The sequence below is a fragment of the Zootoca vivipara genome, chromosome 7 (genome assembly GCF_963506605.1).
Source record: "Zootoca vivipara chromosome 7, rZooViv1.1, whole genome shotgun sequence".
In the NCBI taxonomy this organism is placed as follows: domain Eukaryota; kingdom Metazoa; phylum Chordata; class Lepidosauria; order Squamata; family Lacertidae; genus Zootoca; species Zootoca vivipara.
This window is the reverse complement of record NC_083282.1, coordinates 86,647,182-86,663,454: the sequence shown is the minus strand read 5'-3', so window position 1 is coordinate 86,663,454 and position 16,273 is coordinate 86,647,182. Positions and strand designations below refer to the sequence as shown.

Genomic DNA, 16,273 nt, shown 5'->3' with positions numbered 1-16,273 from the left:
GTGGTGGTGTGGTTGCAACAGAGCTCTCAGTTGCAGAGCATTTCATAAGCCAAAGCTACGACCCTTTGCCTCCAAGGAATGTATAGTCTAAAGGAGGGATGGGCAGGCTTCTGAGATCCTAGAACTATTGGGGGCTTCAATCCCCATAATGTAATATTTGAAGGGCTGGATCCCCCCCCCAAGTTGATGGACATTCCCATTCAAATGGAGTGTGTGTGTGTGCCACATCATGGCCACACCATGTGATTGATTATGTGCGGCGGGGCTTACCTGGACCCTCACAATATTTTATTCAAGTTGTCCCCCCCCCCCGTCTGAGATCTTCCTTTTTCACTAGAACCCCAGGGTCTACCAAACAGAGCCTTACGCAAAAGACATTGTGGGCAATATCCAGCTAAGTCATACTCAGAGCAGGCCCTTTAAAATAAATGGACAAGATACTTAAGCCTGCTTATTTCAATGGGCAACTAACATGGGATACAATCCACAGTTTAGAATTTAAAGAGCTTGGTACCGCTGAGCCTAGGAATTCGTTTTGAGTACCGGAAGTGAAATCTCAGTTTTGTCCCTATGGATGTGAATAAAAACTTGGAATTAGATATGTCTGCTGGTTGCTGTTTTACAGCGCAGTGCACCCAAATAACTGTTTGTGTTTGTGATTTGCTCCCACAGCATGCCAGTGCTCTGGCCCTGGCTACTATGATGGCACGTGTGACAGTGAGACTGGCCAGTGTCTTTGTCGAGCTGGATTTGAAGGCTACACGTGCGATCAGTGTGCCCCTGGCTACTTCAACTACCCACTGTGCCAGCGTGAGTTTTCAGACACAGCAGAATGATTGGTGTGGGCTTTTGGCAAGTGTATGTTCTGCAAACGCCTGCATCTTTCTCAGTTCTCACGAGTTCCTGTTGGTTGCACAGGGACATTTGGGCATGTGCAGGCAGTGAACAGTGAAAGTCTCTCTAATGCTCCGTGGCAGTACTTTGCACCCTTCCTCATCTTTCCACTGGAATCTTGTTTAAATTTGTTCCTTCCCCCTTCCTCTGCCACTATACCAGTATTAGTCAAAAAGCTTAACATTATTTGAAAAACACAAAACTGGAAGCAGAACAAATTCTGCTAAGCCAAGTAATTATATGAAAATATTTTTCATTGTCTAATGCCAATAGGAGGACAGATTTTCATTTCCTTAGTACAAAATTTGTGTTTATTTTTTTAACGTGGCATAGATTCTTGAGGATGGGTTGGTGGGTGCAGATCCCGATTTCATTAGACCTGGCATTGTTTTGTCCCTTGTGTGCTCCCTAACATCGATCCTGTTAGTCTGCTTGGCCCATACTTAACCTTTGCAGTGATGCTCAGGTCCTCTGTCTGAGACCCCAAAGTTCTGAACCCTGGATATTATTTTTGTTGCAGTTTGTGGCTGCAGTGCTGTTGGGACATTGCCAGAAGGCTGTGATGCCTCTGGAAGGTGCTTCTGCAGGCCTGAATATGTTGGGCCTCACTGTGACCAGTGCAGCGTTGGATATCATTCATACCCTCACTGCCAAGGTATGCCAGGTTGTGAAAGGGGTAGCAGGGAAGAGGCAGATTCTGGAATTAATTGACACAAAAGAAAGAGGTCTCTCTTCTTTTGAATCAAGACCCAAGGCAAAGGTGTTATCTGCCGCTGCTGTTGTGAAGAATATCTCTGAAATTGGTGCAATGCATCTGCTAAAGCCTGGGGTATTTTTTCCTCCCCCCCCCCCATGTGCATTAGATACCTTCAAGTGGAATTAGTTCCCTCTGCTGCTCAAAGGCAGAGAACTGTGACTTCAAAGGACACTTTAGGCTTTACCTTCCTGTTGACGTCTCAGTTCACTTCCTGCCTTTGTTCATAGCAGGCCGCGTGAACACAGCTCTCCCTTGTATTTTCCAATTTAAGATCTGCCCTCTTTTCCTTGTGATTCTTCTTTTTTGTCTTTCTGACTCCTGTGCTTTTCAGATTATCTATACCTTCTCTTGCCTTCCTTTCTGACTCAGTAGTATCTGTGTCCTCTTCAGAAACAGGAATGTTACCAAGCAGTATTTGGGGAACTCGTACCTGCATATTGCCTGTAATTTAAAACTGGGGAGAAGGTATCCAGACACATTAAAGCCCCCTAAAAGTATTTTATGTGACTTAATGCCAGCTGCCACATGGCCCTGCCACCCAATAGGTACACAGGTTCATAAATGCTAGTCAGCTACGTGTATGGACATGGCTATTGGAACCTGCGTGTTCTAGAACTGTGTAAGGAACCTTCATCCCTCCAGGTCTTGTTGAATGACAGCTCACATCATCCCAGGTCCTTGATCCTGTTTGCTGGGTCTGCTGAGCTTTAAGAGTATAGAACAGAATCATCGAGTTGGAAGGGACCATGAGCGTCATCTAGTCCAACCCCCTGCAAAGCAGGAATCTTTCCCCCACGTGGGGCTTGAACTCATGACCCTGAGATTAAGAGTCTCATGCTCTTCCAACCGAGCTGTAGTTCAGCAACATCTGGAGAGCCAAGGGTTCCTTCCACAAGAAAAAGATAGCTCGACTCGGGAGGGTCAGTTCAGCTGCCTGTTAAGAGAATTTGGTTTGGGTAGAATCAGTTTGGAATGAAATAATTAATTTTACAAGCAGACAAAATAATCAATTTCCCAAGCGTGTGAAAAGCATGTTGGTGCCCTCACTTATTGACTTCTGCAACCTCTTTCTGTGCTCCCCCCACAGCTTGCTCCTGTGACCCCCGGGGTGCTCTGGACAATGACTGCAGCCCTGTTGGTCAGTGCCATTGCCACTCAAATTATATAGGCCACACGTGCAACCAGTGTGCCCCAGGCTTTTATGGGTACCCTACCTGTACAGGTGAGTCATGTTGCTATACCAACTCTGCAGTTCTTTGTGTTCACGTGGGTCTTTTACTTCAATCCCGTTTATAATTTGGTTCACGTTGCAGGAGTATGTATACTTTATTACATGAGTTTTTTGTGTGTTTGCTTCTTTGAAAATGATGTGGAAAAAGGAGTAGAGAGGTTACACAGGTAAACGGCTGGATGCAATTATCTGTGCATTATTAGCCATCTTCATTACATTCAAGATGGCATACAAGACTGAATAAAAATATGCACCCGTGGTTCCTGGTTAGATGTCATTGCGCATTATCAAAGAATTGCTGTAGGATGCACTGTCCATGATTCACACAGCTGAGAGCTTCCAACACTTTTTGTATTCTCTTCCTCTGCTAAATGTGGAAAGCCTGAGCTCTGGCCAACTGGCTTGGCATTAGCTTCCAGTGCTGATATTGGCAGTGTTTTTTTGAAGAGGCTGGAAGGTTAGATCTCACTGACCTGGTGGAAGAAGGCCATTCATTCATTTTGTTCCTCATTCATTAGCACCTAAAAATGCATGGTGCAATAGAAACAAGTATTGAGAGGGGAACAAAGGCACGATGCAGTGCAAAGTCTTAAAGGCCATAAATTGACTTACTATAATAATCAAACATTTCCTTTTCTTAGGTGGCAACAGTTAAAAGTTAAGCTTTCCCCAGTTTAAAGTCTTTGCTGGCCTAAGAAGCTCTTTAGGTGTTAAATGTAAATAAATAAATTATTGCATTCCCATTTTAGAGTTTCATTCACTCAAGGCAAGGGGGAGGGAACCTTTCTAACCCCAAGGGCCGCATTCCCTTTTATGCAGCCTTCCAAGGGCCACATGTCAATGGTGTGCGAGGCTAGAGGCAAAAATGAGCAGAATATTATATGCGAATTATACCTTTGTGAAGCAGGCTAGTCGCTTCACTTACACACATCCCCCTCTGCCTGTCATACAGGCAAATAAGAAGCATTATTAGAGTTGAAGGACACATTCCAGCCAGGCAGAAACACTCAAGGAGGGTACTACTACTACTACTACTACTACTACTACTAATAATAATAATAATTTATTTATACCCCGCCCAACTGGCTGGGTTTCCCCAGCCACTCTGGGCGGCTTCCAACAGAAAATGAATAAAATAATCTATTAAACATTAAAAGCCTCCCTAAACAGGGCTGCCTTCAGATGTCTTCTAAAAATCTGGTAGCTGTTTTTCTCTTTGACATCTGATAGGAGGGCGTTCCACAGGGCGGGTGCCACTACCGAGAAGGCCCTCTGCCTGGTTCCCTGCAACTTGGCTTCTCTCAATGAGGGAACCGCCAGAAGGCCCTCGGTACTGGACCTCAGTGTCCGGGCAGAACGATGGGGGTGGAGGCGCTCCTTCAGATATACTGGACCAAGGCCATTTAGGGCTTTAAAGGTCAGCACCAACACTTTGAACTGTGCTTGGAAACCAATGTAGATCTTTCAAGACCGGTGTTATGTGGTCTCGGTGGCTGCTCCCACTCACCAGTCTAGCTGCCGCATTCTGGATCAGTTGCAGTTTCCGGGTCACCTTCAAAGGTAGCCCCACGTAGAGTGCATTGCAGTAGTCCAAGCGGGAGATAACTAGAGCATGCACCACTCTGGCGAGACAGTCTGCAGGCAGGTAGGGTCTCAGCCTGCGTACCAGATGGAGCTGATAGACAGCTGCCCTGGACACAGAATTGACCTGCGCCTCCATGGACAGCTGTGAGTCCAGAATGACTCCCAGGCTACACACCTGGTCCTTTATGGGCACAGTTTCCCCATTCAGGACCAGGGAGTTGATGAAGAGTGTGGTCTAGGGAGATTGCTCAGGGCCAAATGGAGAAGCTTGGAGGGGGCTGCATTTGCCTCCTGGTCCTGAGTTTCCCGTATTTGACTAAGGGTTTGCTTAGAAAGAAGAAGTGTCTAGGCTGTTGTCTTTTGTTAAACAACAGCAACAACCCCAAAACATTTGGTCCTACCAAGAGGACATGAGCTGCTCTTGGGTTGCATGGTGTATACAACTGGAGTGGCAAAAATGCATAAGTTTTGAGTTCATTCATCTATACCAGGCATCCCCAAACTGCGGCCCTCCAGATGTTTTGGCCTACAACTCCCATGATCCCTAGCCAGGAGGACCAGTGGTCAGGGATGATGGGAATTGTAGTCCAAAACATCTGGAGGGCCAACGTTTGGGGATGCCTGATCTATACCCTTTCCCCATGGGTGTAAAGCAAGGCTTTGGAATGAAGACAGTACTGTGCACAGCAAGTGCTGTTTTTAGATAATGTGCACACGAGTTACAGCACACACCATGTTAGAATAGGCTTCCCCTTGTATGTGATAAAACAGGAGAGTGCCTTTTTTCGTGATGGTGGAAACAAAGGGAGGGGGCACCTTGGATCGCCTTTAAAAAAGAGAGAAAATATTCACAAAGAAGGGTGTGGGAGGCGTGCATTTAAGGTCTCCCCCCTCATTATTGACATCAGTTCCCGTAATCCTTTCCGTCATAAACTAATCCTTTATGATGGTGCCGCCAACTAAGGTTTACATGGGTCCTTTAAAAGTCTTACTGGCTGTCCTAACGCTTTCTGACCTGTCTTTTTTTGCATCCTCCTCAGCTTGCCACTGTTCCACAGAAGGCTCTCTATACGGCACCTGTGACCAGGAGACAGGGCAGTGCAGTTGTCGGCAGAGAGTAATGGGGCTGCGCTGTGATACCTGCATTCCTGGGACTTACGGTTTCCCGCAGTGTGAAGGTAGTTCCGCCTGTTCCACTTGCTGTGCAGCTTTCTGTGTCACACAAGCACAAACTCTTGATGTAAATGTAGCTCATCTTCAGTACCCAAAGCCACAGACAGCAGCAGCATTGCTTGATTAAAAACAAAAAAAGTAAATGTGCTCCTAATGAATAGGGTGGAAACGAAAAATCACCAAAAAAATATGGCAGATTGATTTGCTTTTCACTTTTTTGTAATAATTTTTTACTGGTTTTCAATAGTGTTTAAACAAAACAGGAAGCCCCCCTCCCAAGTTTTGGAGTGGTTCTTCTGATACCACTTTTTCTTTTGCTCATAACCCAGTTAGCCGCCCCACCAGATCCACAATACAGTTAAAGCACAATCCCGGAAAACTCTGCATTTCTTTATCCTATTTTATATTATATTCATTTATATACGGCTTAACATTTTTTTTAAAAAAACATTTCCTAGGTGATGCAACACCCTGTTTTAAAAACAAACAGAACATTGGAAAATTTTAGAATAAAATAAATGAAAATCAAATACAGTGGTGCCTCGCAAGACGAATTTAAGTCGTTCCGCGAGTCAATTCGTTTTGCGAAAAATTCGTCTTGTGAATTGCGGTTTCCCATAGGAATGCATTGAAATTTATTTTTTTGCCCATAAGAACGCATTAATTAAATTTCAATGCATTCCTTTTTTTTTAAATAGATATTTATTAATTTTCACAATAGAAAAAAGGTTTACAGAAAATTAGAAAGGGAGGGGGGAGAATATGAATACAAAAAAAGCAAAAATACAAAGATCAAGAAAAACAGAAAAAATCACAAATAAAAAAAGTAAAAAACTGTATAACTTATCTTTATCACAGTGCATATTGGGACCTCCTCGGGTTCCCGTCCCTGTGTTTCTCAAACACACTTCTAATTTTAGCAAATTCTACCTCTAAATATTCACTTTTAATACTAAATTACTTATTTTTTATTCTAAAATAACCTCTTCACCTAATCCACAGATTTATTTATCACTTAATTTCTATTCTTAAAATATTACTTTAGCATAATTTTTTAAATACAATTTGAAATCTTTCCACTCTTCTTCAATTGCTTGTTCTCCCTGGTTGCGGATTCGTCCGGTCATCTCTGCCAGTTCCATGAATTCCATCATCTTCATCTGCCATTCATCAATCGTTGGTAACATTTGCTGCTTCCAGTATTTAGCAATCAAAAGTCTCGCTGCTGCGGTGGCATACATGAAAAGAGATATCTTTCTCTTGGGAATCTCCTTCCCTACGATGCCCACTAGGAATGCCTCTGGTTTCTTCACAAATGTGCCTTTTAGCACTTTCTTAAGCTCATTATAAATCTTGTTCCAGAAGTCATTCACCAGTGGACATGTCCACCACATGTGGTAAAATGTACCTATTTCTTTCTTACATTTCCAACATTTATTTTCATTGTTGTGGTAAATCTTTGCTAGCTTTTCTGGTGTAAGATACCATCTATACATCATTTTCATTATATTCTCCTTTAGTGAACTACACGCAGTAAATTTAATATTTTCCTTCCACAACTTCTCCCAATCCTCTATCATAATATTATGTCCCACATCCTTTGCCCACAAAATCATAGCATTTTTAGTTTGTTCATCTTTTGTATGCCATTCTAGCAGCAATTTATACATTCTCGAAAGTATTTTCGTCTTAGGTTCTAACAATTCTGTTTCCACCTTTGACCTCTCAATTTGGAAACCAATTACTCTATCCATTTTAAACACTTCATTTATCTGATGATATTGGAGCCAATCATCCAATTTACCTTTTAACTCCTCATATGTTTTTAATTTAAATTGGTCTCCATCTTGGATCAATAAGTCTCTATATTTCAACCAACCGGTCTCCATATTTAACCTTTTACAAACCTTGGCCTCCAGAGGCGAGAGCCAAGTAGGTGTTTTTCTTTCTAGTAAATCTTTATATCTGGACCAAACCTTGAACAATGAATTTCTAACAATATGCCTCTTAAAGCTTCCATGGGCCTTAACCTTATCATACCACACATATGCATGCCAACCATAAATTTCAATGCATTCCTATGGGAAACCGCAATTCGCAAGACGAATTTTTCGCAAAATGAATTCGTCTTGCGAGTCACCATCAGATCGACTTGCAGGGCATTCGTCTTGCGAGGTACCACTGTATAAAATTTTAAAAACCCACAAATTTAGAGCATTATAACTAATGGGGGAAAATTCTCTTAAACATGAAGATCAATCAATACAAGGAAACTCTAAAAACAAAAACACAATAGAAAATCCATGTATAAGGTATTAATAGTGACTATTACCCACTTGGCTGGTTCCATTTGTTATATGAGTGCCCGGCTCTTACCTGTGTGTGTGGTTGTTGTTTTCTCTGTGTTTCAGTGGGCTCTTGTAATCCTGCGGGGCTTGCAAATGCAGACCCTTCCCTGCCAGTGGTGAGTACTTTCTGTTTCTGTTGGATCTTAGTTTTGATTATTATTTTTAATGCATCATGTTGAATTTTTAAAAAATTATTATACACCTCATTGAGCGTAATAAAAACTGGCACCTCCGCATCGTCTAAAAGAGTGGATGCTTTGCATGCAGAAGGTTCGAGGTTCAATCTCTGATGTCTCCAATTGAAAGATTAGATAACAGATGATGGTGAAGAAACTTTGAGCCGGATTCCTGTACCTGGTTCCGTTAGCAGAAACCAGTACAAGGATTCCTGCTAGTGCAGCAGGGCTTTGCTGCCACCAGAACCGAGCACAGGGGGAAGAGAAGGACGATTGTTCCTTTGGGCAAGCAGGCGGATCAAGGAAATGATCTCCTTAGCACAATGTTGAATTCCGCCCTCTGTCTGAGACTCTGGATAGTGCTCACTGCCAGAGAGTAAACAATACAGGTCTAGATGGACATAAGGCAGCTCCCTGTGTTCCTAATCTGCATTGCCTTTGATTGTCTTGATCCTTAGCGCGCAATTTCAGACCTCTCTTTCTCTGCCTCCCCCTTTCCCCTCCCAGTGTGGTGTAGTGGTTAAGAGCGGTAGACTTGTAATCTGGGGAACCGGGTTCTTGTCCCCGCTCCTCCACATGCAGCTGCTGGGTGACCTTGGGCTAGTCACACTTCTTTGAAGTCTCTCAGCCCCACTCACCTCACAGAGTGTTTGTTGCGGGGGAGGAAGGGAAAGGAGAATGTTAGCCGCTTTGAGACTCCTTCGGGTAGTGATAAAGCGGGATATCAAATCCAAACTCTTCTTCTTCTCTTCTTCCTCCTCAGGGGTTCTGCGAATGTCGAGCCTATGTGGAAGGCGAAGCTTGCGATAGGTGCAAACCGCTCTACTGGAACCTGACTCCAGATAACCCATTTGGATGCATGAGTAAGACCCCTTTCCCTTGGAATTCTTCCAGGAAGCCTCTCATCCAAGCCACACTGGTGGTTTAAGGAGAAGAGGGTTCCCATTTCTCCTCGCTATGGGGTCAGGGGTCAGGGAAGCCTTTGGGCATGGGCCACAGCCAAACAGAATACAGTGGTACCTCTGTTTATGAACTTAATACGTTCTGGAGGTCTGTTCTTAACCTGAAACCATTCTTAACCTGAGACACCACTTTAGCTAATGGGGCCTCCCACTGCTGCCGCGCTGCTGGGACACAATTTCTGTTCTCATCCTGAGGTAAAGTTCTTAACCTGAGGTACTACTTCTGGATTAGCGGAGTCTGTAACCCAAAGCGTTTGTAACCCGAGGTGTTTGTAACCTGAGGCACCACTGTAGCTGAGGTGCTCTGGTATCCATTAATAATGAATGGAAACAAGCATAGGAAGCCAGCCAAACTTGTGCTATCTTAAATTAAGGTGGAATAAGTTGCCCTTATTTGAAACTCTATTCAGGAGTGCGGCTGCTGCTGGCTGAGCTGGTCTGAGCCTGGCAGAGGCAAAAATTGAGTTTGATTTACTCCACCCTTTTCCCCAGTTTCTCTCTCTGTGTCTGTCTGTCTATATATCTTGGGGGAGCCATCAACTGTCCTGGGGTAGATTAGTATGCAGCGTTAGTTTAGACCAGCTCCTTCCATCTTACAAGTTTCTGCTGAATTTCCTCTTTGCCCTTACATAGCAGATCAAGAGTTTACAACCACAGCTGTGATTTCTGTTTGGGGCTTTCACTGTCCTACTGGCTTCTGCCATTTTTGCCTGCCTGAGGATTAGCTAGCATTTTGCTAACTTCAAGTTAATTGCTGGATAGACTGGAGGGAGTCATCCAACTACCACTTTCTGTTTCCCCTAGGCTGCCAGTGTGACACCATGGGGACAGTTGCAGGTGTTGCTGAATGCCAGCAAGTAAGTTTCACACCGTGTGATGAAATCCACTCTGAGGTCCCGGCTAGGACCCAAATCCTGCCAGGAGAAACACTCGCCTTGATGCCTTTTTTTTTACCTTGAAACATATCATCCCAAGTGGAACAAGCCATTATAAATCTGATCTTAACTCCTGCTCTACAGAGCAATCCTGCTGCTTCCTGACTCTTTACCAGTGCATTTTGGCAAATGCACACCAGATGACAAGAAGCATTCTGGAGATATTTTACTTTTCGTGCAACAGCATTATTATAACACTGATTTATTTAGAAATTTGTTGCCTGCTTTTCATGATCAAGTAATCCCCAAACAGGGCACAGTCCTAATAAAACACAACCTGCTCGTACAACCTATCAGTGAACAATGAAACTGTCAAAACAGGCAAGAGCACAAAGATATACACTAAGTGCAGAATCACAGATTTAACCAACAGCCTGAGTGAATATGTCGATCCTCAGCTCACTTGGCGCAAAAAGCTTATAACTTTGTGCCAACTGTCTCTAAGGCGGGAGTTCCGTGATCAAGATGCCTCTTGAGTTATACTTGATTTATTCCAATGCAAGGCATGGGCAATAAAACAGGCATTGCTTTTATTTTCTATTGCTTTCATAAGGTTTCAGTAAATGACACAATGTTCTTCAAATATTTCTGTGAGCATTCGGGCTACAGCAGAGGTTTCTGGTTGTTGTTTTTAGGGCAAAGCAGAGCAGCTGCTGTTGCAGTTCACTGCCTTTGTACCCTTTCTCATCCATTCTTTCCCCATACAAGAAAAGCCAGCTGAGGTCAGGGAGGTTAATTGTGGGGAGCTGCCGCAGGCTGATTTTAACATGTGGCCTTTGTCTCCTAGGGCGATGGGCACTGCTTCTGCAAGCCCAATACCTGTGGTCAGTTCTGTTCAACTTGCAAAGAAGGATACTACAACCTGGAGAGCGGGAATTACTTTGGCTGTCAAGGTGTGTTCTTTTCCCCCTGTATCATGCTGCTATCTGTTAGCCATTGGGTGGGGACACAAGTCACGTTAGCTAGAACTGAGGAACAGTTGTCCTGTCAAGATGGGAAGCGGGGTTCCAATGTGGGGGGGGGGACATATTAAGGGAAAGAACAAATTTACTCAAGACTTGGTCTCTGTTAGATTAAAAATAATGATGGAGTGAATCTTTCTCTCTCCATCCTTCTGAAATTTTGACTGGCTATATGCTGTGTTGTCCTTCCTCCCAGGTATTGCTTTGCATTTTGTGGGTTAGAAATCGTTTCCCCCTCCTTTCCAATTATTGCCAAATTTGTGCAACAGCCAATCATGCACTTCTTTTACATACAGATACATATATACACCTCCAACCCTCATATACACCTTGCTCAAAACTTGTTAAGGTAGTTAACAAAAGGTGTGGGGGAGGAAGATCTTGACACCTTTTAAGGAGGTCAGCTGCAGCATCAGATCAAAGGAAAGGAAGGAAGTAAAGAAGTTTCTTTAGAGAGGAAAGATGGAAAGGTTGGAAGTTCAGTTGCTCAGGCTTTAAAAATCAATTTCAAGAAAGTCAAAATAGGTAGAGGAAAAAGAGCAAGGCCAGATGAGAGGAGTTGGAGAAGGTTTATTGAAACAGGCATTACTGAGATACCCTGATTAAACTGGCACCTATTTTATGATATACCGTATTTTTCCGTGTATAAGACTAGGTTTTCCCCCTTAAAAATAATGTCAAAAATTAGGGGGTGTCTTATACACGGGGCCATCTCCCCCCATTTTCTTAAATCTGAATCCCCCATGTCTTATACATGGGGGCATCTTATAGATGGAAAGATACGGTACTTTATTTTTAGACCAAGAGAATGGAAGTTGATCTTTGATCAGAGCCGGACACTGTATTGGGTACAGATTGCACAGCTTCTTGATGTACAACAGAACAAAGCGTGCTAAAATTGGCCGGGTTGTTGTCCTTCATCAGTAATACAAACAGATACATCTATGGCACTGAAAGGACCGGGCGTATCCATTGCTGTCTATTTTTATTAACTATGCAAGGCTGTATCCTTGGATGAGTTAGGATTATTATGGGGAGTGGTCTGCAAACGGTGATGGGGAGACTGCCTGGTAGGGAAGCAGCAGGCATAGCTTCTGAAATAGGCAGTGGAAACGGATCCAGGCAGGGCCAGAAGCCAACATGAAAGCAGATACAATGGAATAAAAATAGTGTGCCATGCCACTGTCACTCCCTTTGGTGCCAGGCTATTTGGGGCCCATTAGCAACTGTAGAATGTAAACACGTGCTTCCTATCTACAGGATGCCACTGTGACATCGGTGGGGCAGCCGGGCCGGCGTGTGACGAGAAGACTGGATCCTGTCGCTGCAGACTGAATACGCAAGGCCCCACTTGCACTCAGTAAGAGGCTGGCTGCAGCTGCGATGCAGCTGGGCAAACCTGTGGCGTTAGCCGCCTTGCTATCTTGGATTTCAAACCCAGCAGTAGCGTTCTGTGTGTTAAGTGGATGAGGTGGAGAATGTGAATGGGTCATTTGGGGGAACAGACCAAGTGAGATGTCCATAGGTGCTGCAGAAAGGTTCTTCGCCTATGTGTGTGGTACTGCAGGTTTTTAAGTGGGGGGGGGGAAAGCTGGCTGAAGGGGAACATGATACAGGTTTATGAGATTATGAACAGTGTGAAAATAATTCCTCTCCCCACCCCCACCCCTGCCAGCAATCTTGTAAAGTTGTCCAATCCTCTGCAATGCAGGAATGTGTCTGTGGCCTGTATATAAAACATGAAAAGCTGCATGTCATTTATGTAATCATTTTGGGGAGATGATAGTAATTTTCTTGGTGTGGATGCAAATGTCCTAAGCTAGAGTGCGTTGACTAAATACCAGTTCGAGTTTTTGCTTGCTTAGTTCATCCCAGACACGTTGAAGCTGAGTCTTCCCTACATTGTGGTGCAGATGGAAAGCCAGGCTGCTAAGAGTGTGCCTCGCTTTTTATCTGCAGACCAGCAATAGACCATTATATCCCTGACCTTCATCACCTGAAATATGAGCTGGAAGAGGGAACTGCGCTGGATGGACGGCCTGTTCGATTTGGCTACAACCCCTTGGAATTTGAGAATTTCAGCTGGAGAGGATATGCACAAATGTCCTCCATCCAGGTAGGCCTTAACTCCCCACCTCTTTCCATGGGCAGATAGTAAAGGCAGCTTCAAATGTTACGGATTTCATAAGAGCAAAGCACTTCCACATAGCGAAAAGGATAAAAAAAAGATATGCATGCTGAGAAGCTGCAGTCGGCTGCAACTGCTCATCATCTCTACTCCGAATGTTCCTGCAATGAAATAATGCATGACCCATGCATGATTTTCAAGATTTTTAATATGTGTGTAAGTGCTTGCACTATTGGAAATATGTGACGTTTGAAGTGACTTTCAAGACGAGAGATCTCCTACGCATTTTACCCAAAGGGACTCCTAAAAACAGGCAGAGCCCAATGCAAGCGGTCGCTCCATATTTATGTGCATATGCTTCTACATTGAAAGCATGCTTGTGCTATTGTGTTAGGCTTAGGAAGAGAACAGCTGGATGATAGGAAAGGTCCCGAATCCTGGTACTCCTTCATTACGTCAGCCTTAGTTCATTTAGGGGAAGATGGCCAGGCAGGAACTATATAAGGGGACTGCCAGTTAGAAAGACAACACACAAACAGGTCTCCTAAGGGGCTATTCTCCCTCTTCCTGTTGCAACTCTCTGCATAACATCTCCCTGCTCCTCAAAGGAAAGGAAAACCCTCTTCGCTTTTTCCTGTGCTGCATGTGGCTTTAGTTGCTCTTTCATCTGTTGAAGAGGGTGGCTTGTTTATTTCCCGGCTTTTGTATGCTCGAATGAAAAGAGAATGAGACTGTAACATCTGCTGAGCTTGCTTCCACCTGAAATGGAACTCCTCTTTGAAATCTGGAGACCTCACAGAGAGAGTGTTTATGTGTGGTCTATGTGGTTCATTTGAAACTCTCTTATATCACTTTATTCTTTAGGAGAGGGTTCTTAGATTAAAGATTATTTTTGTTTTATTTCTGCCCCCTTAGGAAAATGTGCCCAAGGACAGACTTTCCGTGTTCTGTATAGATATATATATATTTTAATGGTGCATGCTCTCTCATTCCTTGTGCCAAAGTTACGGCCCCACTCTTAGCCTTTAATAGCCAGAGGCTCACAAAAGTGCTCATTCCACAATTTTGTTATTGTTTGAAAGGTGCAAACGAGCCTTTGAAGGTAGTCTTTTGTCTTGCTATAGAAACCCCCAGCTTTCTTGGATAGAGGTACATGCCTTGTTTAGCCTTCTTGGAAATGTCAGCTTGAGTTGGAGCACCACAGCTAATCTGCATAGTCTGTTTGCATGTGGTTAATCTCATTTGCATGGATTCTTGATGCCAGCCCATTGGTGTGGACAACTCCCAGTCTTTTCACCTGCATTTTCCAATCAGTTCATGTCCCAAACAGGCAGTCTTTATAAATCTAGAAATGCCAGGAGATACAAGAGCAAAATTAATTTTAGGCTCATAATGTCAACACATTTTTTTTATGATGTAGTGATGATTTTGAGATTTTTGAAAGTTTGCCTGCAGTCTTAACATCACAGAGAGTTGTGTGTATGTGCACATTTGCCTTCAAGAAAGGTATAGGCAGTGCTCTCTTCCCCCCCCCCCCCGAAAAATAGGTGCCGGAACTCACCATGAAGTTGGGCATTCCTCTCCACATCTTTCTCACAATCAGATTGATGTGTAAATATTTCCCATGCTAGTGTTAGGAATTATTTGCAGGGCCACGTCTGTGATATTTACTTGCAAAATGGGAAGCAAGCCTTCCTAAGGACACCAGAGCCCTGTTGAATCAGAGCAAAGGTCTACTTCAGCATCCTGTTTTCTCACAGACCCTGTGATCTTGCCTACTCCCCCTTTAATGGCATCTAAGTGGCAGGCCATCACTGCACCTTGTGGCAATGGATTATTAATTTTACATGCACTTGGTGTGCTTCTCTTTAGAAGTTGTCTTCCCTCTGCTCTCCCTTTTCTCCCTTTGGCTCTTGACTATTGGAATGTCTGTTTCTGGCTGGATAGATAGCCTTAGGTGGAATGTGCAGCCCGCGTGTTTCAGAGGCATCTTTCCAGGCCATCCCATTAAGAGCAGGATGGGGCTGGCTTGATTTCCTCACCTGCTTTTGGCATGCTGCTTTTGGGAGCAGGAATACGGGAGTGCTGTGCTTGAGCTGGTGGCTGGTGGCAGGTGACGGTGGAGGTTTATTTAAGGTGTGCTCTGCTTCTCTCCCCTTTCTCTCCCACCAGCCCAAGGTAGTGGTGACCCTCAGTGTGACCTCCCCTGACCCGTTCCGCCTCGTCTTCCGCTACGTCAACCAGGGGCCTGCAAATGTGGAAGGGAGGGTCTCAGGCCTTGAGGAAGGAAAGTTTAATGTTTGTGGCAACTGTAAGTGCATTTTTCACTTCTAGACTAACCCCTTTCGAAAACCAGTTGATAAAGGAGCCGACATTTGCTTTTTCTTGCAAAGCAGCGTTTTCTTCTCCCTCCCCAAAAGCCACCACCACCACCACCACTCATTTCGTAGATTTTGGATCTCCTCAAGCAGTTTGCTCTTAGAAACCACAAAGGGTGGGGAACCTAGAGAGGCAGAGAGAGAGAGAGAGAGAGAGAGAGAGAGAGAGAGAGAGAGAGACAGGCAGGGCAGGCAACAGACTCGCAGCCTGCCCTGCAATGATAATGTGCCCGATGTGCTTTTTTGCCTTTTGCAGAACAAAGTCAAAGTCACAGTGCGGGTCAGAGAAGCAGAGATCTATCTCTTCCATGTCATCTTGAGATATATTAATTCAGGAAGTGCCACTGTGTACGGCAAAATTACAGCTTATCAGCCACGAAGGAGAGGTAAGGACCCCAGATTTCTCTTGTCCCCCCAATTCCATAATTGATCTGTTATCACGGTTTCCATTCTCAAGCTGCTCCGTGTTGCCGATCAAAGAAAGCGTTTTCTGAAGCAACCTATTATTATATACTGTTCTAGAATTGAGGGGAAAGGCCAATAATTTTTATGCTCATTCAGGCTTTTGCTTAAGTGTGCCTTCAAGCCAGTGAACATCCTCAGCAATTTCTGCAAAACTGTGATAATTGATCACCGTGACTGGGAAAATATGATGGTATAGGAGGTTAGTGCTAAACTGTTAAGTTATGGCGTGGGTCCCATTTTTTGAGCCCGTTGACCAGAGGAAGGGAATTTGTTTCTCTTT

At 44.1% G+C, this 16,273-nt stretch overlaps 1 protein-coding gene across 2 annotated transcripts in view; it reads left to right on the top strand.

Annotated features, from left to right (window-relative positions):
- Positions 1-16,273, top strand: part of LAMA5 (laminin subunit alpha 5) — a 190,394-nt gene that overhangs the window by 103,901 nt on the left and 70,220 nt on the right. For both annotated transcript variants that reach the window (XM_035123974.2, XM_035123973.2), the window contains exons 13-23: positions 673-810; positions 1,415-1,549; positions 2,739-2,873; positions 5,507-5,644; positions 8,051-8,103; positions 8,927-9,026; positions 9,930-9,982; positions 10,848-10,953; positions 12,283-12,382; positions 12,982-13,138; positions 15,785-15,914. In XM_035123974.2, coding sequence (XP_034979865.2) covers positions 673-810; positions 1,415-1,549; positions 2,739-2,873; positions 5,507-5,644; positions 8,051-8,103; positions 8,927-9,026; positions 9,930-9,982; positions 10,848-10,953; positions 12,283-12,382; positions 12,982-13,138; positions 15,785-15,914 — 1,245 coding nt within the window. The remainder of the gene's footprint in view (positions 1-672; positions 811-1,414; positions 1,550-2,738; positions 2,874-5,506; positions 5,645-8,050; positions 8,104-8,926; positions 9,027-9,929; positions 9,983-10,847; positions 10,954-12,282; positions 12,383-12,981; positions 13,139-15,784; positions 15,915-16,273) is intronic.